At 35.2% G+C, this 24429-nt stretch overlaps 3 protein-coding genes and 1 pseudogene across 3 annotated transcripts; 3 read left to right on the plus strand and 1 right to left on the minus strand.

The window, feature by feature from the left end:
• Positions 1-5688: 5688 nt before the first annotated feature.
• LOC110786638 (uncharacterized) lies at positions 5689-10967 on the plus strand. Its single transcript, XM_021991199.2, has 6 exons — positions 5689-6282; positions 6595-7047; positions 7161-7298; positions 8517-8756; positions 10322-10449; positions 10557-10967. The coding sequence occupies exons 1-5, from the start codon at positions 5866-5868 to the stop codon at positions 10433-10435; spliced, it is 1362 nt and encodes a 453-aa protein (XP_021846891.1). The 5' UTR covers positions 5689-5865; the 3' UTR covers positions 10436-10449; positions 10557-10967.
• Positions 10968-11389: 422 nt separating this feature from the next.
• LOC110786640 (uncharacterized) lies at positions 11390-16489 on the plus strand (annotated as a pseudogene).
• A 137-nt stretch (positions 16490-16626) lies between these two features.
• LOC110786639 (uncharacterized) lies at positions 16627-20068 on the plus strand. Its single transcript, XM_021991200.2, has 5 exons — positions 16627-17305; positions 17788-18240; positions 18360-18497; positions 18919-19158; positions 19683-20068. The coding sequence occupies exons 1-5, from the start codon at positions 16904-16906 to the stop codon at positions 19794-19796; spliced, it is 1347 nt and encodes a 448-aa protein (XP_021846892.1). The 5' UTR covers positions 16627-16903; the 3' UTR covers positions 19797-20068.
• Positions 20038-22521, minus strand: LOC110786637 (pentatricopeptide repeat-containing protein At2g03880, mitochondrial). The gene has a single exon (XM_021991197.2). It carries the CDS (start codon positions 22285-22287, stop codon positions 20368-20370), a length of 1920 nt encoding a protein of 639 aa, XP_021846889.1. The 5' UTR covers positions 22288-22521; the 3' UTR covers positions 20038-20367.
• Positions 22522-24429: the final 1908 nt, after the last annotated feature.

The raw sequence follows: 24429 nt of genomic DNA on the forward strand, positions 1-24429 counted from the left end.
ATTTATGTTAGTAGTAGTTTTTAGAGTAACTATATTTTTTAAAAAGTTACTATAACTTTAAAACAGTACGTAACTATATACAGTATGTGTTTAAAATAGTTACTATATTTTTTAGAAAGTTATTATAAGTTTAAAACAGTAACTATATGTTTAAGATCGATAATTATTATGTTATGAACAGTTTATAGTGACTTTTTGATAAATAATACTACCTCCGTTCCTAAAAGTTCTTTACGCTTTCCGTTTTAGTCCGTTCCTGAAAGTTCTTTACACTCCTACTTTATTCCATTTTTACTCTTATTTGGCACACCATAACTTACCCACTCACAATACTTTAATATTAGTTTTCACCCACTCACATTGTTGGACAATTTATAGCCACTCATTTTCCATTTGTTACCCCACCATCACATGTTCACCAAAATTCCTTAATTACCGTGCAAATAGTAACCGTAAAGATCATTTAGGAACGGAGGTAGTAGTTACTATACGATTACATTATGTACTATGTTATTTAGAGTATGTTTTTGCCCGCTTCTTAGATAGTGACTATATGATTATAATGGTTACTATATGTGTACAATAGTTACTATATTATAATAATACTCCCTCCGTCCCGGAATACTTGACCTGTTTTCCTTATCGGGTCGTCCCTTAATACTTGACCTGTTTCTAAAAATGGTTATATTCTAACAATATTATATTATTTCTCACTCCACCCCTATTAACCCACCTACCCCCTACTCCATACAAAAAATATTTAAAAATTCAACCCCTACTCTCCCCCAACCCCACCTCTTAACCCACCTCCCACTAACTACATTTAAATAATACCCTATTATCAACAACTGTCTATTAAATTAAATAAGTCAATTCAAGTCCCTTAAACTCTGTGCCGGTCAAACCGGGTCGAGTATTCCGGGACGGAGGGAGTAGTCACTATATGTTTTATACAGTTACTATATGGTTTATATAGTTACTATATATTTGAAATAGGTATTATGTTTATTTTATCATGATTTGTTGCCATATGTTTATTTTTTTCAATAGTTATTGTATGTTTTATATAGTTATTATATGTTTGAAATATGTACTATATGTTAGTTTATTATGTTATGTGCATGTTTTTTATGCTTATTCTACATTTTTAGTGATGTAGTTACTATATTATGGATCGAGTTACTATATTATTATCACACCAACTATGTCTGCAACTTTGTGACTAAATGACCATCAATAATATTTATAGGTACTATATCTTGTATTATAGTAACTATATGTTTGGTATAGTTTTTTATGTATATTGTAATGTTATTTTTATGTTGTTTGTTGTCCTCTATGTTATTAGTATAAGAGTTACTATGTTATGATCACAATAACTATATGATCATAAAAATAACTATATCTGGAACCCTGCTCGTATATGACTATCATTAATATTAAGAGATACTATATCATGTATAATAGTAACTATATGTTTTTAATAGTTACTATGTTATCATTATGTTCTTTTATGTTCTTTTTATGTTCTTTCTTTGTACACTATGTTATTAGTAATAAAAATGACTATACTATTATGACAGTAACTATATGACTATAACAATAACAATAACTATATCTGCAATTCTGCGAGTATCTTACGAAAGAGAAATTGTTGGCTGGATCATTAATTTACAATGGACAACGGTATGAAGAGAAGTTGTTGCAAAAACATGGTCAAGGACAACAAAATAAAATTTTGTGGCCCAAAAAAAAAAATTGGGTAACGGATTTCAACATTGTCGCCCATAAAATGTTTTGGGCTACCGAAAATGTTCTTGTCGCCCAAAATCAGATCTTTGGGCAACGGAACCATACGTTGTCGCCTTTTGTCCTATTTTGGGCTACAAGTATAATTTTCGTCGCCCATAATTTAATTACTAGCTCGTCGCCCAAGCCTATTTTTCTTGTAGTGGTACTTTTTAGTTCAAAAATATTTGAGTTTAATGTGTCTTTATTGAATAGATGTAAATAATTAGAATGTCGTAGCTAAAAATAATTAATCATGTAGTTAATGTTTTCTTATTATTGTTCAAGAGTTGTAATTACTCTTACTTTTGATATAGTCACTCTTTTTTTTATTTCAGTAATTATATGAAATAATAGTAACTATAATCGAAAAAGTTACTATATGACCTCTAAAGCATCTATATTATATTTTTTATTTTAAAATATACTTCGTAGTAATTGTTCTACAGTTAAATTTATTTTTCTATATGATTTAGTTACTCCTTAGATAGAATAGTTATTCTTATCGAAATGGCTATATTATTATTTTTTCATAGTTACTATTATGAAGATATAGTTACTTTACAGAACATATAGTTACTCTGTGGATAAAATAGTTATTCTTATCGCAATGAATATATTTTTTTCATAGTTACTATTATGAAGATATAGTTACTTTACAGAACATATAGTTTCTAATTTTTTATATTATATTGTTTATTTTAAAATATAATTCGTAGTAATTGTTCTACAGTTAAAATTATTTTTCTATATGATGTAGTTAATCTTTGGAAAGAATAGTTATTCTTATTGAAATGACTATATTATTATTTATTCATAGTTACTATTATGAGGATATAGTTACTTTACCGAACATATAGTTACTCTTTGAATATAATAGTTATTTTTATCGAAATAACTATATTTTTTTATATAGTTACTATTATGAAGATATAGTTACTTTACAGAACATATAGTTTCTATAATATATTATTTTTGCCTGCAAGAATGAATATATAATTATTCTTATTTTTATAGTAACTGTTTTACAGTTAAAATTACTTTTCTATATGATATAGTAACTCGTTGGATAGAATAATTATTCTTATCGAAATGACTATATTTTTTGTATATAGTTACTATTATGAAGATATAGTTACTTTACAGAACATATAGTTTCTATAATATATTATTTTTGCCTGCAAGAATGAATATATAATTATTCTTATTTTTATAGTAACTGTTTTACAGTTAAAATTACTTTTCTATATGATATAGTAACTCGTTGGATAGAATAATTATTCTTATCGAAATGACTATATTTTTTGTATATAGTTACTATTATGAAGATATAGTTACTTTACAGAACTTATAGTTTCTATAATATATTATTTTTGCCTGCAAGAATGAATATATAATTATTCTTACTTTTATAGTAACTATTTTACAGTTAAAACTAGATTAGATCCCGTGCACGCACGGATTTTGATAAAATAATTTCACAAAATATTTAAATGAATATCCCCAAATTACTGCATAGTTATAACATACTTCGTATTTAACATACTCGTTTAAGTTTATTCATCTAATATGCATATTTAAAATGCTAATGTGTTAATTTGACTAAAATATTGAGTGATATATTTTCCATTATTAATATAGTGATTTGACTAAAATGTTACCAATTTAGAATAATTATTATTACGTCGTATCTATTATTGCCATAATTTATAAACTAAATTTTATTTCCATACATAAATAGTTTATAAAAAAAGGTAGAGAATAAAAATAAAATAAAACAGATACACTTTTTTTGGGAAAGTGATTTTGGCGGGAAAAAATCGCACCAGGAATTGACACGTGTCATTCCTGGTGTCTCTTTTAGTATATAGTAATAGATTACTTTTCTATATGATATAGTAACTCGTTGGATAGAATAATTATTCTTATCGAAATGACTATATTTTTTGTATATAGTTACTATTATGAAGATATAGTTACTTTACAGAACATATAGTTTCTATAATATATTATTTTTACCTGCAAGAATGAATATATAATTATTTTTATTTTTATAGTAACGGTTTTACAATTAAAATTATTTTTCTATATGATATAGTAACTCGTTGGATAGAATAATTATTCTTATCGAAATGACTATAGTTTTTTTTATATAGTTACTATTATGAAGATATAGTTACTTTACAGAACCTATAGTTTCTATAATATATTATTTTTGCCTGCAAGAATGTATATATAATTATTCTTATTTGTATAGTAATTGTTTTACAATTAAAATTACTTTTCTATATGATAAAGTTACTCGTTGGATAGAATAATTATTCTTATCGAAATGACTATATATATATATATTCTTTTCATAATTACTATTCTGAAGATATAGTTACTTTACAAAACATATAGTTTCTATAATTTACTCTTTTTGTCTGCAAGAATGAATATATAATTACTCTTATTCTTTATATAGTTACTCTTTTTTAATAACATTAACTATATGATATATAATAGTAACTATGTAATAGAAATAATTACTATATAGTATCCTATACTTGTCCACATCATATGACATATTCTTGAGCCACACTCGTAAACTAATAAGATTTTCAGCCCATAATTAAGGATCACTATTATAGTTACTCCACCAAAGCTAACACAAGCCAATAGTCAAACGGTGAAACAATTATTGGGCCTATTCACCTTCTTCGTGCCTTCTTCTTTATTCAGCAGTTAATAAATTAAAATGTCTCTCAAGCTCCAACTCAAACTTCAACTTCCTTAGAAACACCTTGTCGCAACATCCGATTGTAAAATCGATATTCAGCCAACCTCATAAACTCCGCATCCTTCTCAACCAGATCCTGCGATGGTGATGGTGGCTTTATGGATAGATCTTGCGGCAGCGATGGTTGCTTTAAGGACAAATCCTACGACGGCGATGGTGGCTTTACTGACAAATCCAACGGCGGCAAAGAGGCGGGAGGAATACTTGTCTTTGAGAACAATGCGGTAGAGCTCGGGGATGTAGAGGTGGTTAGAGGACGCGCGAGAGGAGACTCTGAAAGTCTGAAGGAGAAGTCGTTTCCACCGAGGATGGATTTGGTTAGGGAGATGACGAGGGTTTCGATGTCTTAATGCATCACTGCTAATTAGCGTGGACCGGGTCCATGGAAGTGGAATTGTTATATTTGACGTGTGTCGTTTGGACATCAGTGCACCAAGAGCACCATACACACTCATCGTATTTGCGCACTGTCTAAGACCATGTGCATCCTTGACCTACGGTCAAATGTAAAACAATTTCTCTCTCATCTTTCATCTTCTTCCACCTCACTTTCCACTAACTTGACTCACCTCTTGCTTTAAACCCTTAATTTTCTTCCACAACCTTGACTCAAGGTCACCATACTCTCTCACCTACTTTTTACATAAATCCTACATCAAATTCTCTCACCTACACAATTAATAATTTTAACCATCCCTAGAATTTATCATTAACACACAATATCGATAATGATAACAAATTGTTCATCTTTTATATTATTAATTGACATTATCGTAACTCCATTTGTCTCGTTTTTCCCCTATGTTAACTAAGAAACTCTCACAAAATTAGTTAAATGAAACAAGAAAAATGAGACGAGGAAGTAAAATGAGGCGATTAGCATTTACTTTAAATACTATTATCAAATAATGAGCATAAATGAAGTAGCAATTAATTAATCAGAAATTTTTTGCAAAATAATTAACACTATGACTAACCGCAATAACAGATTTTGTATTCGATTTTCCCATCAAAAAATAATTAAAATCATCTAATTTATCTTTGCACATTCCCCCACTAATCATTACCTCAAGGAAGCCAAATGACCAAGGGGTCAAATATGTGACCTCTGTCAAGTTATTGTTCAACTTGACAACAAGCTTAAGTTAACATTGTGGGTATTTTGAGAGGTTAAACACCACTTGACAACAAACACAAGTCAACAATGTATGTGCTCTTAATGCTCAATTGCTTATCAAACAAGCGAACAAGGACTCAATTCAACAATTCAACTCTGTAAACGAACTCCAACACAAATGCAATATCAAACAGTAAAAAGCTCCAAACTCATCTCTCTTTTATGTTTTTTCTCTTTTCTCCTCATCACCACTGTCAAATCAACCCAACACCCATCATCATCTTCTTCGTCAATCATCTCCAGATTCCAAGAATACCTTCGGATTAATACTGCTCAACCAAACCCCAATTACTATGAAGCTACTGATTTCATCCTTTCTCAAGCTAAATCTTTATCCCTTGAATTCCAGACCATTGAATTTGTAAAAAGTAAACCCTTGATTTTGCTCAAATGGCCTGGGAAAAACCCCAAATTACCCTCTGTTCTCCTGAATTCACACACCGACGTCGTTCCGGTGGAATCCCAGAAATGGGTCCATCACCCTTTTGGCGCCCACATTGATTCGGATGGCAATATTCATGCCAGGGGTACTCAGGCAAGTAATTCTATTTTAAAAGTTACTTTTTCAATTAAATGGATTAGGGGTATGAATTTGTTGCCGTTTATGCTTATTAAAGTATCAAATTCTGATATTATACCCTTTTTGTTTTGTTGATAGCTTGAAATTTTGGTCATAAGATAATAGATTATGATGAGAAATCGTGGGTCGTTTGAATCCGTTATCTCTTTGTTTAAGTCAGTTAATTGAAGGATTAAGAATGTTCTGATTTTCAATTTGATAGATGCTGAATTAAAAATATCAGTATGAAGAATTTATTTGTGATTTTGGTAAATGCTGATTATGTAGGATATGAAAAGTGTGGGAATGCAATACTTAGAAGCTATTAGGAAGTTGAAGGATTCTGGGTTTGAGCCGACTCGTACCATTTATTTATCTTTTGTGCCAGACGAAGAGATTGGAGGACGAGACGGTGCTGAGAAGTTGGCTGAGTCTGATGTGTTTGAGAATATGAATGTGGCCTTTGTGCTTGATGAGGGAATGCCATCACCAAATGAAAAGTATCGGGCATATAACGGGGAGAGGTCGCCAATGTGGCTGGTTATCAAGGCAACTGGGGCACCTGGACATGGGGCAAAGTTGTATGACAATACTGCAATGGAGAATTTGTTGAAGAGTATTGAGAGTATTAGGGGTTTTCGAGCATCACAGGTTGATATGCTAAAAGCTGGGTTGAAATCCGAGGGAGAGGTGATTTCAGTAAACTTGGTATATTTGAGAGCTGGCACGCAAACTCCGAATGTAAGTCTGTCTTTATTGTGATCATTTGATCAATGATGAGAGTCATAAAAAAAAAAGAGAAAAAGATCAATTGCTTGATATTAATATGCAGTAATTTTGTTATTGCCTCTCAGGGATTTGTCATGAATTTGCAACCTTCTGAAGCTGAAGCAGGTATAGACATTCGAGTTCCACCTACAGCTGATCAGAAATCTCTTGAAAAGCGTATTGCTGAGGAGTGGGCTCCTGCTTCACGCAATATGACATTTGAGGTAGGAGTTGCTTAATTCATGGAATTTATTTTCTTGTTGATTTATGCAATATATTAATGAATTTAATTGCACCTGCAGTGTTGTTTTCCTACTTTATGCTGTATTTCATATTACGAATTTGATAACAAAGGGTTAGTCACTGTTTTATTTACTCCGCAGTCTGTTCTTGTATCCGATGAGAAAAATAGTGAAATACTTGTATTTGATGAGAGAAACTGAGTCATTCTTGGTGAGCAGAGTGTTTGTAAATGCTACAAGAGATGTCTGAAATTCCCATGACAATCCCATTTGACTGATGTAAAGGCTACAAAAGATGTCTGAAATTCAGAATAGGCAAAGGGTTTACTTTCATTTGGCTTCGTAGGGTGGCAGTTTTCTTGAATTATCAGTGATGAACTTTTGTGCTACTTTGATTCTTCCAGGCTTTCCAGCAATCGTAGCTTCATCTTGCTTACCGACACTTGATCTTGTTCCTTCCTGATTGTTATTCCCTTTGCTCACGCATATTTTTTCCTTGCTTATAATTACGTAGTAGTTTGTTCACTGTTGCCAGTTATCTATGCGCGCCTATGCTATTGTTGGATGCAATGATTATTGCGACGTAGCTGTTTCAATTGTGATGGTCCTGTGTGGCTATGTAGAACTTACCTCAGAAAGTTTATCAGTTGAATAGACTGTTATGCCATGGATGTCAAATGCACAATAAGCATATTGCAATTGATAAGAATCAGAGCACAAGGAAAGCAAGCAAGAGCCTCGATCTTCTCTCTTGTTGTCTAAACCTGCTATGTAGTTTCCTGCACATGCGTACAAGTTTTTAAATGCTTTACTCCGTGGGTGAAGCATTGTATGTCTTTCATGTTTCCTTTAGAACTTGAATGAAATGCGCCTTATACAGGCTTACCTGCTGCTACAATTGACTAGGTTTTTCTTTCATTCTGGAGACATAATCATAAAATTTTCATGGATAGTTTAAGCATGAGCTCTAATCTGCAGGGAATTTGAACTTGACTTGACACTAGCAGGCATAAATCCAGCTTTGTACCAAAATATCGTAAATTGTGCACAAATTAACTGGTGTATAATCTATAGTGCAAACTGTATCATGAACTTTTGGCATGATGCGTGGATGAACACTTTTCCGTAGCCTACTTTAAGTTTTCTTTTCTTTTTTTATCCCGCTTTGCTGTTTGACTGATGTAATTGTGGCTTGTGCAGTTCAAGCTGAAGGTTCCTGTGGTTGACAGATACGGTAAGCCTGCTCTAACAGTTGCTGACAATTCAAACCCCTGGTGGGTCCTCTTAGAAAAAGCCGTCTACAGTGCTGGTGGAAAACTTGGAAAGCCAGAGGTAAATATTGGAACAACAGATGCTCGTTACTTTAGGCAACGAGGCCTGCCAGCTATAGGATTCTCTCCTATTGCAAATACTCCTCTCCTACTACATGACCACAATGAGGTACATAATTGCTTCTGTTCTTATTAGTTAAATACGGAGTATCTTTTTGTGTGGACAGAGTTCAATTTTTGATGTACTCTATGATTGATTGTGAATATGGATATAGAAGTTTCAATGTTATAAATCACATATTTACATGCATGTCACTGAGGTTGCCTTTTATATTAGAATACTTTGAATCTGGTTCTTCACAGTTGTGGAATTATCGATTTCCAAAGTGCTGATTTGGTTATAATTTTCTGTTGACTTGAAACTATACTTTAGGTAACTCGTCACTTTATTTTTGGTAAGTAAAAGTCATAAATTCCATTCAGACTATTCGTTTGTGGCTTGTGTCCGGTGTCCCAATTGGACACAAGTCACCAATATAGGCTACTTTAGTACGAAGTAGTACCTATTAGGTATCAATACACTCATAATTCTTATTGGTACAAATAATAAGCATACTGGTACCTAAGAGCATCTCCAATGGTTACATATAGGGATTAGCTTGCAATTTTCATAAAATTTCGAGCTACTAGCCAACCATTGGAGTACATATGAGCAATTAGCCAAGTTAAGCAAATTAGCTCTACATAGCTAATTAGCTTGGGAAAAAAAGAACGGAAAAGAAATTGGTTATTTGATAAACATGTGAATTGAATAATAAAAATAAATATTGTTAAAAAATTCAAGCAACTTGCTAACCATTGGAGCAAAATACACTTGAAAAAATAGTAGCTTGAAAATCTGACATGGCAAATGAGAGCAACTTACCAATTTGCTTACCATTAAAGATGCTCTAATGTGGTACTATTTTGGACCAAAGAAAGCTATATCGGGCGATTTTGGGGGCACGAGCCACATTTGACAAAGACTCCCCCCCTGTTAATAACACAGTGACTAAGCTGAAATAACTACCAAGCAATAAAATTGTGTTTTGGTAGTAAAAATCTGTTCCAAACACTATAGGAATAAGCTTGAGTTTGGTGATTCCCACAACTCTGATAGACATTCTGAATTTTGTACTTTCGGTTTCGCTTCCAGTTCTGAATCCCTGCATTATTCACCAAAGTCTGCTTCACCTTACGTATATGTTTCCAAGACCACCCTGCACTGGCCGGCGCAGTATACTGTATACTCCCACCAGTTTTGTTGCTCTATGTATCTACTGCACCCATAGAGTGTCTTGTTTCTTGAAAATATCCCAGACAATTTATTAATAACAGCCTGGTTCCAAAGTAGAGTATCTTGACTCCCAGACCCCCAGCTTTTTTTTGTAAGTCGTCATTCTTGTTTACTTGTTGTGGACGTCTGATGTTATGCTGTGTTCTATGAAATGTTGTTTGATTAATCTTGAGAATTACTTCTATTCTTGTGTAAAAGATAGGATGCACTAGAAAAATTCATCAAACTGGCACTTTGCCACAATATCATATATTTATATTCAAGTTCACAGCTGAAATACATCCCTTAATGTTGCCAATTCTTGCTCTTCCCTCTTCATAGGGACGGTGAAATCACTGATTCAGACTTGCTTTTTAACACATGCATGTTTTTTTTTTTTTTTTTTTTTTTTGCTGCAGCTCCTAAATCAACGGGAATATCTCAAAGGAGTTGACACATATGTTTCGATAATCAAAGCTTATGCTTCTTATGCAGAGGAGACAGAAACTCAAGCTGCCAAAGATGAGTTGTAATACTTCGTAGAACGGTTAGTATCTTTGCTAATCATCAGAAACTGAAAATTTCATCCTTACTAGTTACTTCCCACGCAACTAAACTGATTACTCACTATCATTATTGTTTAACTTGCTGCAGCTCCTAAACCGAGCAGAAAATCTTAAAAGGACCAGATAAATATGCTTTAGTCATCAAAGCTAATGCATCTTATACTGTTCGAAGTTTATGGCTCCATCTTTCACTTGACTCTTCTGCCAGAAACTGATTGTTTTGGCGCGGAGATATTTGTTGTTACTATGTGAAGATTTCAAGTGATTTCAGTGCCTAGTGTTTAGCAACAGGAAAAAAATTACTGCTCCAACTTCTTGAAACTTCACTTGTAACTTTGTTTAGGCTCAAATAATTTTATAAATGGGGAAAATCTGGTTCAGATCTCTAGTGACCGTTCTCTTTACTGTAAATTTGTGGTGAATTATGTCGACTCTGATGCTTTTGTGGTTTTGCCATATTGTAATAAGTGGGCAACTGGGCATCCATCTGTTTCATTCACCACAGGTGATATTATATTGACAAATTATAAGGTGAACCACCATGGTGCTCAAACTAGAGTTGTCAAATCGGTCACCTCGTGTCTCAAGTCGTGTCGGGCCACCTTGTGTCTCAGGTCGTGTCGGGTCACATTGTCACCCGGGTTCAGGTCGGGTTGGTTTTCGGTAGGGTCATGACGGTTTATTTTCCATTTCGTGTACATGTCGGGTTCGGGTCGTGTCATGTTTAGGTCTGGTTCAATTTCGGGTTCGGATCTTATCTAGTCGGGTTTACGTCGATTTCGTCGCAGGTTATTTCAGGTTCGAGTCAGATCGGATAATTATCGGTTTGATCAAAATTTAGGTGTGGTTCACTGACTGAAGCGAACAAGAGACTAAAAATTGAAACCCCCATCTTCCCTCCACAAAAATGCAAACATTAAACTGGAAACACCTCCTCTTCCATCTCTACTTTTTCTCTCTCCTCTTCTTCACATCATCATCATCATCATCATCATCATCATCATCATCATCATCATCATCATCAATTATCTCCAGATTTCAAGAATATCTTCAAATAAACACTGCTTATCCAAAGCCCAACTACTATGAAGCTGTTGATTTCATCCTATCTCAAGCTAAATCGTTGTCCCTTGAATCCCAGACTTTTGAATTTGTCAAAGATAATCCGTTAGTCTTGCTCAAATGGCCTGGGAAAAACCCCAAATTGCCCTCAGTCCTGCTCAACTCTCATACCGACGTCGTTCCGGCTGAACCCCAGAAGTGGATGCACCACCCCTTCAGTGCTCACATTGATTCCGATGGCAATATTTATGCCAGAGGTTCTCAGGCAAGCACCCCAATCAAGCTTCATTTTTTAAAATTAAAATTTTAATTTTTGAGTATTTTTTTTAATCAAGTTCCATTGATATGATAAATACATCTGTAAAAATGGAGTAGTTGGCTTTTCTGGGTAAATCAGTTCTTAGGCATTTGATCAATTGAGTAAATTGCTACATATTCTGATTTCAATAGAATTTTCCGTACTCTTTCATCAATCTATATAAGGGAATGTTGAGAATTCTATTCACAAAAAATGTAACTATTTTTGGAAAAGTGACAATCTTTTTCCGACACTCCAAAGTAGTGTTAGGAATTCTCTTTCTAGATAGAGCAACAAATGAGTATTAATTTTTGTGTTTGAGACTGGATGATCGGCGATTGTTTTTTATTGATTATATGTTGGTTATCTACTGCAATTATATTCAGAATTGTGGATATGAAATTTTGTACTTCTGCTGTGATTAATTGTGGATCATTTGGGTTAGGCTATGTGAGAGCTTGCAGGTCCAGATGTATCAAAATAAAAAAAACTTTATTTTTTGAAATGATGAAGAATTTAAGAAGGGTGAATATTTTGAAGGGTATTGCAAAAAGTTCTTTAATTTTATTGAACTTTTGGCTTAGATAAAATCAACTTGCTGTCTGGTTTTTCTGTTCATATCTGTAAGTTACTATGAGGCTGTTCTCTGAATTAGAGGATAGGAAAGCTACAATATCCAAATTTCTGTTTTCTGATCATTCTTTTCTATTTTATAAAAAAAATTCATATCCCCGGCCTGTATCATCCTGTTATTGATGAATTCATTTGTCTACGTTCGAGTGAATATGATAGTTGCTGATAAGTGATTACCATTGTACACTATACATGCAGGATATGAAATGTGTGGGTACTCAGTACTTAGAAGCAATACGGAAGCTGAAGGATTCTGGGTTTGAGCCTACTCGTACCATTTATTTGTCATATGTGCCGGATGAAGAGAATGGAGGACTTGATGGGGCTGAGAAGTTGTCTGAGTCTGATGTGTTTGAAAAAATGAATGTGGCCTTCGTGCTTGATGAGGGGATGCCATCACCAAATGAAAAGTATCTGGCTTATTATGCGGAGAGGTCGCTGATGTGGCTGGTAATTAAGGCCACTGGGGAACCAGGACACGGGGCAAAGTTGTATGACAATACTGCAATGGAGAATTCGTTGAAGAGTATGGAGAGTGTACGGAGTTTTCGAGCATCACAGTTTGATATGGTAAAGGCTGGTTTGAAAGAGGAGGGAGAGGTGATTTCAGTAAATATGGTGTTTCTGAAAGCTGGCACACAAACGCCTACTGTAAGTATGTGACTTCAGTTGCATCATTCCTTAGACTTGCTAGTTGCTACATAAAAGTTTAAGGTTTAAAGTCATTGAACATTTGATGGGTTTAGTTAAAAAACAAATGGGTTGTTAGTAATAATAGGTCTTAATTTTACACAGCAAGAAAAATGTGTCCTGTCAAATTATTTTGATTAACAAATGACAATGAGACCTCTAGATTCTAAGATTACTTACCCCTTTTCGGTGATGAAATGGAAGGAGATTTTCTTAAGCTACTAAATTCTCAAACAAAGCTTTAGCAGCCATAAAAGTGGGCATTTCTAACCAGTAATTCAGCATTTCTCAATCTGAAACTGACACACATCCGGCCCTAGTACCCGGATTGAAAGTATATCTGCCTTAACCAGCCTGATTGCACAGCTGTATGATATTGATAATTATTACGTCAATTATTTATTGTCTAGTAATAAGGACGTTTATGTTTATCAGGGTTTTGTGATGAATCTGCAACCTTCTGAAGCTGAAGCAGGTTTTGACATTCGGGTTCCACCAACAGCTGACCTAGAATCACTTGAAAAACGTATTGCGGAGGAGTGGGCCCCTGCTTCACGCAACATGACATTTGAGGTGGGAATTTCTTGTCTCATCTCTCAAAGGGATGTTTTTTTGTTAATTTCCATGATACAATTGGTCATTCCCACAGGTCCGTTTGTCGTAAATTTTGATGAATATCATGTGTATTTGGTAGCAGCCATTTCTCCTTTATTGTGTTTAAGATATTGGTATTGAATCGCATTATGAGTTTTTGTTGTACCCTCCCAAGATATTTCAAGTTACAGAGTATATTGAATATACAAATTAAAAGAACAAAAAGGCGGTCGGCCTATTCATTATCAATTTGCACACTCTGTGCAGTCTTTGATTTTTGTTTTTCTTGTACAATTGCCTGAAAGAAGAATGTAGTAATGAAAGAATTGAGAAAGGAGAAAAGGAAACGGAGTTGGCAAGATCCAGAGTGATCCGGAGTCCACATAGATCTCAAATTGCAGGTGCTTGAATCTTTTTTATGATCCATATGTAATCTGTATGAATGTTAGATCTGAGAAGTGATATAGATGGGAAACTGTCAACTGTTCCACATCTATCCCTTTTGACTGACAATGTCAAATACTACTACAAAATATTTGTGAAATTTGGAAATTGCAAAAGGAACTTTTTACTTCAAAAGGAAATAGCAAACCTGTTTGTAGCTTTACTTTGTTAGAATGTTCTTAGCTTCGTCTCTCTTTATTCCAGTGTGCCATCTACTCTTGGTCCTTGATGTTCTTTACTTTCCCTGCACCTTTTCCGTTCTTGTTTCTCCTGTAGTCTTCTTTTCTGCACTATAGTACATAAGAAAAAAATAGTCATGTATGGTAACTTGTCACTGCACCTTTTTACTGCCTTGCGTAACGCTAACTGTTAATATTGTCAACCACATGGATGGATTCTTGATGTCTTTCCCCCTCTTTGTTTGCTTTATTGTGCAGCTGTTAAGATTCATGTTTTGCATTTTCTCTGACTTTTATGATTGTTGCATTAGTTTATTCAGAAGGATCCCTTGGTTGACAAATTTGGTAAGCCGATCCTCACAGTTGCTGACAGTTCAAATCCTTGGTGGTTCCTCTTTGAAGAAGCCATTCAGAATGTGGGTGGGATACTTGAGAAGCCAGAAATTCTTCTTGGTGCAACAGATGCTAGTTTCTTTAGGCAACGAGGCCTACCAGCTATAGGATTTTCTGCCATAGCAAATACTCCAGACCGAGTACACGATCACAATGAGGTACATGGAAATTTGTTTTCTTTTAGGCTCCGTTTGGTTTGGTGTAAAACATTTTCAGTGCAAAATGATTTTCCATGGAAAACATTTTGGTCATTTTCCAAGGGAAAACATAATTCCAAACTAGTTTTTCTTTTGTTTGGTTCCTTAAAAGAAAATTGGAGAAGATGGTGAAGATTGAGGGGAAGAAGAGAGAGGGAGGTAAGGAGGAAGGGTGGAAAAGGGGTATCCCTCCCTTTCAAGTGGAAAATGTTTTTCCACCTTTGAGGGAGTTGTGGAAAATTGTTTTCCATTCCTTGTCAAACCAAACAACGTAAAATGATTGAAAATGGGAAAATGGTTTTCCATGAAAACCGTTTTACACCCTACCAAACGAAGCCTTACAGATTATTTGGTATTACATAATTGACGCGGCTCTAAGCTAATACACATCCTTTAGTGAACATTTATTTTCCCATTGCTGCAGAACTGCAGTCCTTTAAACCATTTAGAGAAGTGGGTGTCAGTAGAACTGTAGAAGTAGCAATGAATTTTAAAAAATAACTTCAAATGTTTGCTAATGATGCGACCTTGGGTGTTTACATGGGGGAATTCATTCAAATTCCTGTTTGTTATCTATTTATGATTTTCTTATGATTGTCCGTGTATTTCTTTCAGCGTATTTCTTTCAGCATATTTTGTAAATTTCTATGAGAAATTCGTGTATAGATGTAATCTTAGCATTTCTTTGGGTGCTTTTTCTTTGGAAATCCTGCAATCACAAAACTGTGGTTTCAAAGTTTTCTTACTAAGACCTGATTAAATTTGAGGTTTACCTATTCTTTTTCTTATATTTGGGATGCTTTGCCGAGGTTCAATCTTAAAGAGTATAGATTATTTTCTACCATTCTATCTGTACTTTAAAATATTGACAAGCTTAAAAGACATTTCATGATGTATACCAAAGAGATAAGATAGCCTCAAATTTGATTCTCTCGCCCTATTTGCTAGTGTAATTTGCAAATTTAAGCTCAAAATTAAGAAACAGCAGTTTGTATGTTGCTGATAAGCAAGCAGTGAGAGCTGGTGCCGGATGCTCTCTGCAGTTGTTACCACTAGAGTCTTAAAGTCCAAGCAGTATTGAGCTTGAACTGGAACTTCTTTTTCTAACTGCCACATATTTTGCTTGCTGCATATGCAGTTCCTAAACCAAGAAGAATATCTGAAAGGAGTTGATATATACGCGTCCATCATCAAAGCTTATGCATCTTATGCTGGGAATGCAGAAGCTAAACACGAGCTGTAGGATAACAGAACACACGCCTTACTCGGATAACTGGATTTAGCCACTCTTCTACCATGCTGTAGTCGTCCACGTCCTGCAGCAACTTGGAAAAATGGATCAGAAACTAGTTTTCTGGGAAAGAGTTAAATGTTTTGAAGTCCATGTAAATTTCTCACTGCTACTCAATCCAACTAGAGGAACCTTAATTTCATTGAGGTTTTAACTTTTTAGTACTTGGAAAAAAGCCTGTATAGTATTTTAAAATTAATACTCATTTTTAACAGCAATTGCACCAACTAATTTGCACAACTGACTCTTCATTTGTGATACATATCTAAAACTCACTTACTCACCTACACCCCACCCCGCATTCTTATATGGTGCACCCGGCAGCTGCGTACGGCCACAACATTGCAGCTCACTCGTCAGTGGGCGCATACGGCTACTTGCAATTTGCAAAGAAAAAGAAAAAAGAAAAGAGTTTGGTCCTTTTAGAAGATGTAAAGCAAATCAGGAAGAGGAAAAAGAGAAGGAAATATATGTGCTGGTCATGAACATCGAACTTGTGACCCCGGTTTTGAACTCGGAACTTAGAACTTTTTGCTCTCAGTAGTCAGTTCTGTTCATCCTTAATTGCCGTTCTCTATCTTCAACAATTACCCCTTTCTGCAGGCACTATCAGGAGTAGTCCAAGTAAAGTAAAACCCAACTTCTCCAACTGCAATGAAAATAGTCAACTCGAAGCACTTTTTCCATCTCTGCTTTCTCTCTTTCCTATTCTTCACTTGCAAAGCATCCCAAAACCAATCATCATCTTCATCAATTATCTCCAGATTTCAAGAATATCTTCAAATCAACACTGCTCATCCAAATCCCAGATACTATGAAGCTGCTGATTTCATCCTATCTCAAGCAGAATCATTGTCACTTGAATCCCAGACCATTGAATTTGTTGAAAATAAGCCGTTAGTCTTGCTGAAATGGCCTGGGAAAGACCCCAAACTGCCCGCAGTCCTCCTCAGCTCTCACACCGACGTCGTTCCGGTGGAATCACACAAGTGGACTCACCCTCCTTTTGCTGCTCATATTGATTCTGACGGCAATATTTATGCCAGAGGTTCCCAGGCAAGCATTTCAATCATTTTTATTAATGGGCAATTTTTATTTATTGATGAATATCAGAACTATAAATAGAAATTTGGTTGTCTATGTTTTGCCAACTTGAAATTGTGGGTCATATGGGCACAAACTATGTTGAATAATTGAAATATACTAGTATGTATATCTTACTCCATCTGTCCGGAACTAATAGTCACATTGATCAAGTAATGAAACAATTAAATCTGCATTCAGGGAATAATCTTCTACCACCACTGAATTCAAGATTATTTGTTCTACACCTGTAAAACAAAGCTTTAATTATGTGTTGTCTTAAAGTCAATTATGGGTAATATTATGGTTGTAAACTATGATTTTCTTTTGAAATTGAAAATAATTCTTAGGATGAGGCTGTTTATAAACATGGAAAATTTCATATGCTCATATGGGTATATGACAGATTAATGCGTTATTTTGTCTATGTTTATGTAACTTTGATGTATATGCAGGACATGAAAAGTGTGGGTATGCAGTACTTAGAAGCTATTCGGAAGCTAAAGGATTCTGGGTTTGAGCCAACTCGAACAATTTACTTGTCATATGTACCGGATGAGGAGATTGGAGGACGAGATGGGGCTGAGAAGTTGGTAGAATCTGATGTATTTCAAAAAATGAATGTGGCTTTTGTACTGGATGAAGGAATGCCTTCAGCAGATGACAAGTATCGGGCATATTATGCAGACAGATCACCGATGTGGCTTGTGATTAAGGCTACAGGAGCACCTGGACATGGGGCGAGGTTGTATGACAATACTGCAATGGAGAACTTGTTGAAGAGTATTGAAAGCATTAGGAGATTTCGAGCTTCAGAATTTGACATGCTAAAGGCTGGCTTGAAAACTACGGGAGAGGTGATTTCGGTAAATTTGGTGTTTCTGAAATCTGGCACACAAACTCCTGCTGTAAGCTTGCATTTGTTCAGAACTTATTTCATTAACTATGTCATATTTAGACAAACATTTTACTTTGTAGGGAGTGTAGACATTCATTATTTCCATGGAATTCATTTCTTGTTTATCAGGGTTTTGTCATGAATTTACAACCTTCTGAAGCTGAGGCAGGAATTGATATTCGGGTTCCACCAACAGTTGATCAAGATGCATTTGAGAGACGCATTGCTGAGGAATGGGCCCCTGCTTCGCGCAACATGACATATGAGGTAGGAGATGTTCGTCCATAAGAAAAAAATTTGTTTGGTTTAGGCTCTGTTTGGTTTGGTGTAAAACGTTTTCAGTGCAAAATAATTTTCCACGGAAAACACAATTCCAAACTAGTTTTATTTTGTTTGGGTCCTTAAATGAAAATGGGAGAAGATGGTGAAAATTGAGGGGAAAAAGGGAGAGGCAGGTAAGGAAAAAGGGAGGAAATGTGGGTTTCCCTCCCTTTCAAATGGAAAATGTTTTTCCACCTTTGAGGGAGTTATGGAAATTTGTTTTTCATCCCTTGCCAAACTAACAACGTAAAATGATTGAAAAGGGGAAAATCGTTTTCCATGAAAACGTTTTACACCCTACCAAACGGAGCCTTAGAGTTTTTCTTCTCTTCTTTCTTCTATTTGACTAAAAGTATTATGTGGACAGTTTAAGGAGAAGTTCTCTACACTTGACATATTTGGTAAGCCAGCTGTAACAATTGCTGATAGTTCGAACCCATGGTGGGTTCTCTTAGAAGAAGCTGTTCTGAATGCTGGTGGGAAACTTGAAAAGCCGGATATCTTCCGTGGTGCAACAGATGCTAGTTTCTTTAGACAACGAGGTTTTCCAGCAGTAGGTTTCTCTCCCATTGCAAACACTCCAGGCCTAGCACACGACCATAATGAGGTGTGTACTACATTGTAGTTTTATCTGTTTCTGAATGTCAAACAGAAAATCAGAGTCTGTAACTAGTCAATTTATTGTATTGCATTTCTTGATACTCATTCTCTTGCAATCCTGAAATCATTTTCTCAATATAACTCATTCTGCTATCGTTGTAACTTCTGAACTTCATTTTAGGCTCTGTTGTGTTCACCTTATTTCCACTTATTTCAGGAAAAATAAGCTCAGATAAGATATATTCATGAAAAATAAGGGTTGACCAAGTATAATTTATAACTAAAATAAGTTTTGATAGGTTCTAATAAGTTCAGATAAGTTCAGACAAATTCAGATAAGATAAGTTCATGAAAAATAAGTGAAAATCAGGTGAATAGAACGCACCTTAAATCAGTGGTGGTTGATCTACCTACTGCAAGCTAGCCAAACTTGTTCAGAATGTCTGTTTGTTTTCTGCAGTATAGTATCAACTTTGAATTTAAGTTCCTGCACTATTGCGTTTCTAACTGTCATGTATTCACTTGTGACAGTTTCTAAACCAGCAGGAATATCTCAAAGGAATAGAAATATATGCTGCTATCATCAAAGCTTTTGCTTCTTATGCTGAACAGACAGAATCTAAAGCTTCTAAATACGAGTTGTAAGAGAGTTGTCAGTACTTTCACTTTCACCACCTTTAGGGAAGGGGATTCGGCATCACTGTTCTAACAAGTTATAATCGCCCTGCAGCAACTCGAATCCTTCAGAGATATCAGTTTAGCAAAAGTTATGGGGTTTGTAAATGTATCAGTTTTTGCTGGGTAAGTTCTAAAATGTGGGAATAAGCTTGTGAAATTCTCTGATCATTGTACTTTCAACAGTAGCTTTTACATGGACTCAATCAAAGACCAAAACCAACTAGTTCACGACTTCATCATTTCAGATAAAAAATACCGTACTGCTAAGCTTCTTCATACACACACATTCAGAAAGACTGATGGGAAACAAATGGTGACGGATGAAGCTTTCCGTTCCTAAAATAATTTCAAATTGGCCTGCGAATTAAGATTTGCAGCCGAAGTTTATTACACATATAGTATCACAACAAATGGTTGTCACTATAACAGTATCCAGATCTATGGTACAGTTCTTCTTGCCGTATACTGAGAGACACACAGAAAGCTGATATAGTACAGTTCTGCAACTGTTCATCTCTCTTACTACACTTGAATTCATCTACCAATAATCCCCACATGAACACTTACCATCTTGAAAATGATGGTACCTTACTTGGTCTCTTATCACAATAATTCTCTTCTCTGTTTTAGCAACAAGCTTTGCAAACAGATGGCAATCCCCACAAATCCTAAGATTCTTCCTAATCCTAATAACACTTTCTCTTGGCAAACTCATCAACCCAAAAACAATAGCAAGTTTCTCACTATGGTACTGAAGCGAATCTTCCTTTTGCTCCCCTTCAACATCTTGCAATATGAAGTTTGTTTCAGGAATATAACCTATCCCTCTCAGTTTCAGAACCAACCGATTCAGCTCCCTGATAATGTCGTCTATTTGAGGATGTGACGTATCTCTGAAGATAAAAGCATGGATTCTTTTATCTACTTCAATCCAGCTGCATCCTGGTTCCTTTCTAAGTCCTCTTTCTTTCATTGTCTTTCTTACATTCATGGCATCTTCCCATCTCTGAGAATTCTCATAGATATTTGATAATAGTATATATGTCCCGACATCATCTGGTTCTAGCTTCAAGATTTTCTTTGCAGAATAAATAGCAATTTCTGCATTTTTGTGGATCTTACAAGCACCAAGTAAGGTTCTCCAAGTTACTACATCAGGTTCACAGTTCATTTCGTGCAGTAATTTAACAGCATCATCAAGCTTACCTGCCCTTCCTAGAAGATCAATCATGCATCCGTAATGCTCTCTACCAGGATCAACCCCGAAAAGCTTCTTCATGGATTGAAAATAATACCACCCTTCCTCTAAAAGACCAGCATGGCTACAAGCAAATAAGACACCGACAATGGTGATATAGTTTGGTTTTGTCCCGGTTTGTTTCATCTTCTCAAACAAGCTTAGGGCTTCTTTACTGAATCCATTTTGAGCTAATCCAATAATCATAGTGCTCCAAGTGATAACATCTCTTTCCTTCATCTGGGTGAAAAACAAGCGCGCATCATCTAACCCACCACACTTGCAATACATATCTAGAAGGGCATTGTTGAGGATCAAATCTTGATCATACTTCACCACATGAACATGCACTTGTCTCCCTAATTCTAATAGTGATAACCCAGTAACTGCTCTTAGAGTGCTAGTCAATGTTGCTTGCTCGGCTGCAAAACCAGCCCTCTTCATCCTCTTGAAAAGATTCAAAGCTTCATCACTGTCACTATTCTGTGCAAAAGCTCCAATTATCGAATTCCAAACAACCAAATCCCCTGTCACAAACTCCTCAAAAACAGCTAGTGCATTATCTAATTCTCCCCACTTTGCATAAACATCAATCAAAGCACTCCTCACAAAGACATCAGACTCTAAACCATATTTGAACAAACCACAATGTATCTGCCTAAGGCTCAACATCCCATCACAAGCTCTCAAAACTGAGGAGAATGTATACATATTCGGGATAACCCCGTCTCGAAGCATCAAAATCAAGAACTCCAGAGCCTTACGCCCAATCTTAGCGTTAGAATAAGCAGAAATCATTGTAGTCCAAGTAACAACATTTCTTTCAGGCATTTTATCAAACAGCTTCTCTGCTTCGCCCAAAAGGTTAAACTTCACATACATATTCACCAACATGCTAAGTAAAAATGATTTGGGTTGGTTCCCATTTGAGAGCAAATGCTTATGAACAAGTTTTCCTTCCTCAATTGCCTTTTTAGAAATGCAAGATTTGATGAGCTCAGAGTAAGCAACACTATCCGCCATTAAACCATGGTTTTCCAAGCATTTCATAGCATTTATTGATCTGGGTAAATCTCTTTCGTAGCAGAATTTGGTGAATTCTTCGATTAAATTTGAATAACTTGTTGCATTTTGTGGTAAATTTGCTGGTACTAAGTATGAACGTAACAAGAACAGAGGAAATCTTTCAATGGATTTTAACTTTGGAAATAGTAAGTTCATAGTTAATTAATTGGTTAGCGTTAAAGTTTAGAATTACATTGTTTCTGGGATTAAGATAAAATAGCAAAATCTATCAAATTTTAAATTTGGTAAATTGACGCAATTTTTTTGGGATGAAAATATGAAATGTTCAAAATCAGAAGGGCTACTTGGTTGGGCCACAGTTGACTCTGGAATTTGGCTCCGATTGGGCAACCTCGTCTTAGAGCACTCCCAGCAGTGAGGATAAAATAAGCTCACGAGCAAAAATACGTGAGGAAAAAAAAGAACACGAATCACGTCAATGGGGAGACTAATAATTTCTCACGAGCATATAGAAAATTGCTCGCGCGGCGTTCTACCTCACGAACTTGCTCACCAAAAATTGGGCCCCACCAAGCAGTTGAGAATGATAGGTATTCCCCCAAAAGTTACTGTTGAGCCACAAAATCCTATCCTATATAATAATAAAAATGTCATTAGCCTATGTGAGGTCTCCAAATCCCCAATGGAACAATTCTATGCAATCCCGCCAAAACTTAATAAATAATTCAAACAACAATCAATTCCCTCCAAAAAAAAACATTTTTAAAAATATTAAATAGTGTGTAACTGTTGGTATATGCTCTCCTACCAGCTCATCTATATGCCAGCATCAGCAACATATCAACTCAGCAAGCTAACTGCTACAACTTACTTCTTCTAGAAGATTCCATGGTGTAACTGACTTCCTAGTTTTTAGGGATTCTGTTATTTGTCCAAAGCTGTAATCATCTTGTCATGATTAGTATTAGATGCTGACATGTACAGTAGGATCATTGTGATTGGTTGTTAGTTTGTTAGGTGTATTATGATTGGTTGAGACAAGTCACCACTGTTGTATATAAGCTGAGAATCAGTTGTAAGATGAAGCTAAGCAATAACAGATTGTTTTCCTCTCTTGTTCTTTCAATAATTTTCTCTCTCAAAGAATTCCTTAGAATTCTATTATGGTATCAGAGCAGAATTGATCCTTCTCGTTTTTTTTTTTTATTTCTTTCTTCAGTCAATTCGTTTACTATCAAGCATTCACAGCAAAATTCTTGATTAACAATCAAGATTCTCAAAATTTTTGATCCAATTCAGTAGAATTTCAGTTGTTTGATCATCAAAAATGTCTGCAGATCAGCAGAATGATTCCACCACGAATCCTAATTCAGCTTATTACTTGAGTAACAATGATCTGAATGCCTCAAAATTGGTGAGTATTGTGTTTGAAGGTAAATGTTTCAATGATTGGAAGCGTTCAATGGTGATTGCTTTATCAGCAAGAAATAAGCTGTGTTTAATTTGTTGATGGAACTTTGAACCAACCAGCTTCAAATTCACCAAATTATAGGATTTGGAAAGATGTAATGACTTAGTCATTTCATGGATATTAGCTTCTTTAGAACCTTCAGTTGGAAGAAGTGTTTTGTATCTCAGAACAACAAGAGAAATCTGGCTTGATCTAGAAGAAAGATTTTGCCAATCTTCTAGTCCTCAGTTATACACTATTCAGCAACAACTTAGTGATCTTAATTAGGAACAAAATGAAGAGATGTCAAGTTTTTTCACTAAGATCAAACTTCTGTGGGATCAACTCGATGGTTTGGATCCTATACCTGCTTGTGTATGTACTGGTTGCAGCTGCACTATCACACAAAAATTACTCAAGATTCAGCAAAATCAAAGGCTGATACAGTTTTTAATGAAGCTCAACCAGAAATTTGATCATTCTAAAAGCACAATACTCATGATGAATCCTCTTCCTACAATATCAAGAGCTTATGGTTTATTGATCCAAGAAGAGAAGCATAAGGAAGTCTACACCAATAGAGTACAGTCTAACTCAGAATCTGCAGCATTTGCAGCAAGAAGATTTAATGAAAACAAGTCATACACAAATCAGTATAGAAATCAGCACACAACAAGCAATAGTAACAGTCTACAGAACACAGCTGCTCCATCAAGAAACTTCACTTACAGTAGAAATAATCTGTTCTGTGAGCATTGTAAGATGAAGAATCATACAGTTGACAAGTGCTGGAAACTGCATGGATATCCAAAGGATTTCAAGAGTAGAGGAAAAAGAGTAGCAGCAGCAGCACAACTGGAAGATTATACAGAAAAAGAGAAGCAGTG

This window comes from Spinacia oleracea, chromosome 4, assembly GCF_020520425.1.
Source record: "Spinacia oleracea cultivar Varoflay chromosome 4, BTI_SOV_V1, whole genome shotgun sequence".
Lineage (NCBI taxonomy): Eukaryota > Viridiplantae > Streptophyta > Magnoliopsida > Caryophyllales > Amaranthaceae > Spinacia > Spinacia oleracea.